At 42.2% G+C, this 2,011-nt stretch overlaps 1 protein-coding gene across 1 annotated transcript in view; it reads left to right on the forward strand.

Annotated features, from left to right (window-relative positions):
- MAP7D3 (MAP7 domain containing 3) overlaps positions 1 to 2,011 on the forward strand; it is a 30,962-nt gene that overhangs the window by 26,133 nt on the left and 2,818 nt on the right. Inside the window, exons 16-17 of the mRNA XM_015593445.2 lie at positions 140 to 245; positions 1,355 to 1,550. Of these exons, the coding sequence (XP_015448931.1) occupies positions 140 to 245; positions 1,355 to 1,550 (302 nt within the window). The remainder of the gene's footprint in view (positions 1 to 139; positions 246 to 1,354; positions 1,551 to 2,011) is intronic.

Raw genomic sequence — 2,011 nt, forward strand, 5'->3', positions numbered from 1 at the left:
AAAGAGGTTTTTTTTTTATATCTTTTAATTGAAATGATGAAAATTAACCATCAATCCAGCTGTGAAATCTGTCTTCTTTGAAATAACTAAGTCAGGACGATTTAATATGTAGATGTAACCATGATTTTTTTTGTCATAGGCTGCAGAAACATCCACCAGTGACATATATGAGGAGAACGAGGCAGATGATGAGGACGAGTCAGAAAGTGATGACGAGGATTCCTTCGATGACTTGCACCCATCAGGTTTGCTTGTCTTTTAAGTTTCGTTAGTCACTATTTAAGAACTAGACTTCCTAGGTTCATACAGGGGCAGCTCCGCTTCTGAACTGTGCGGCTTTGGGCAATTGCTCAATCTCTCTGTGTGCCCAGTTTTCCTGTCTGAAAAAGGGGTAAGCTATTGTTGTCCTCCTAAGGTAGGCATGAGATTTCAATTGGATGATCCATGCAATGCTAAGAAAATAGTACCCGACACATAATAAGTTGTTATTATTTTACAGGTTGTGCTGAAAGACTGCAGATGGCAGCTCTTTCTCAGTTAAATGCAAAGCTTACTAGCATTTCATAGGTCACGGCCTCCTAAGGCATCATGATTGACCACAGATGGAATGCCACTTCCCACCTCATTGAGAAACTTAAAATGATGTCATGATTATGAGTGCCCTCTAAAATTTATTATTGATTCACTTATGAGTAGGTACTACTTTATGACAGAAGTAATTGGCATTTGATAAAACACTGTTTTTCTACTCTTTATCGTACAAGTCAAGCACTCTACTAGGTACTGGGATACAGAGATGAAGACACAGGGCCCTCAGCTTTGAGGAACCATAGCCAGTAGAGAGGCAGGCATGTGAGCAAAGAGTGATACTACCACAAGCTAGTTGCATTGAAAGAAGTTTGGCCAAAATGCAATGAAAACAAAGCAGTAAGAGCATAGTAGGTGTAGGGCCTGCCTTAGGGCACTGGAAAGGTTCAGGTAGCAGGAGGTAGCATTGGATGTGAGACTGAAATCAGAGGTGGAATTGACTAGGTAGATAATCAGGAAGAGGGGTACAGTCCTGTCCTCAGGCCTGGCATTCTTTCCTGGCAAAGGAGACAGAGCAAGTTCCTTAAAGGTGGCCCCCTTGTGCTTTGAGGACAGAGCAGGCAGGTGTGCTGGGTGGTGGCCCAGGCCATAGCTGTGCAAAGGAGAGCAGCTTGGAAGCTGCTGGATCTGCCTTCCCAGAGTACTGTCCATGACTCTTCCTGCCTTCAGACAGATGTCCCTCCCCTCAGCCCGTCAGGATCACAGCCTTCATTCTTCTTACCTTTGTTGAAACTCTAGTTTTAATTGTGTTCCTTTTTTTCCCTAGCCTCTATAAATGGCACGGGTACATCCAAAAAACTCAAGACAAAATTTAGAAATGTGAAGAAGAACACCCCCAAGCTGGTGTTTTTAGACGCCAGTTCTAGCCAAATCCATAAGGAGACACAAGCATCTTTTAAAAGTGACATGAAAAACTTCAGACAGAACGTGAAAGACTCTTTGACTCAGGCCAAGGATACCAGGTGAGTCACTTGGTGAGCTTATCAGAATAAACTTGGTGGCATTATTATTGACTTTAGAATGATACACAAGATTATTGACTGGGTGCTTATTTTGTACTAAGCGCTATGTCAAACACTTGACTTACAGAAACAAAGTAATCTCCACAATAGCCTTGCTAGGTAAGGATTAGCATCCCCATCTTTACAGATAAGGAATCTGAGGCATAGAGAGGTTCTGGACCTTATTTGCCTAACATCTTACTGTTAAAGAGCAGAGCCCAATCACACCCAGATACATCCGACTCCAAGCTGTGCTTTCGTTCACACTGATTAATGACTCATAAAATCAGAGAAGATGTCATTGACTGAGTGACTGTTGTATACCAGGCGTTTTACATTACCAGTTTTAATTCTCACTGCACCTCTGAGTTTGATATTAATGTCCTCATTTTACATGTGAGGAAGCTGAGGGTCAGAGGTTA

The sequence above is a fragment of the Pteropus alecto genome, unplaced genomic scaffold, assembly GCF_000325575.1.
Source record: "Pteropus alecto unplaced genomic scaffold, ASM32557v1 scaffold577, whole genome shotgun sequence".
NCBI lineage: Eukaryota > Metazoa > Chordata > Mammalia > Chiroptera > Pteropodidae > Pteropus > Pteropus alecto.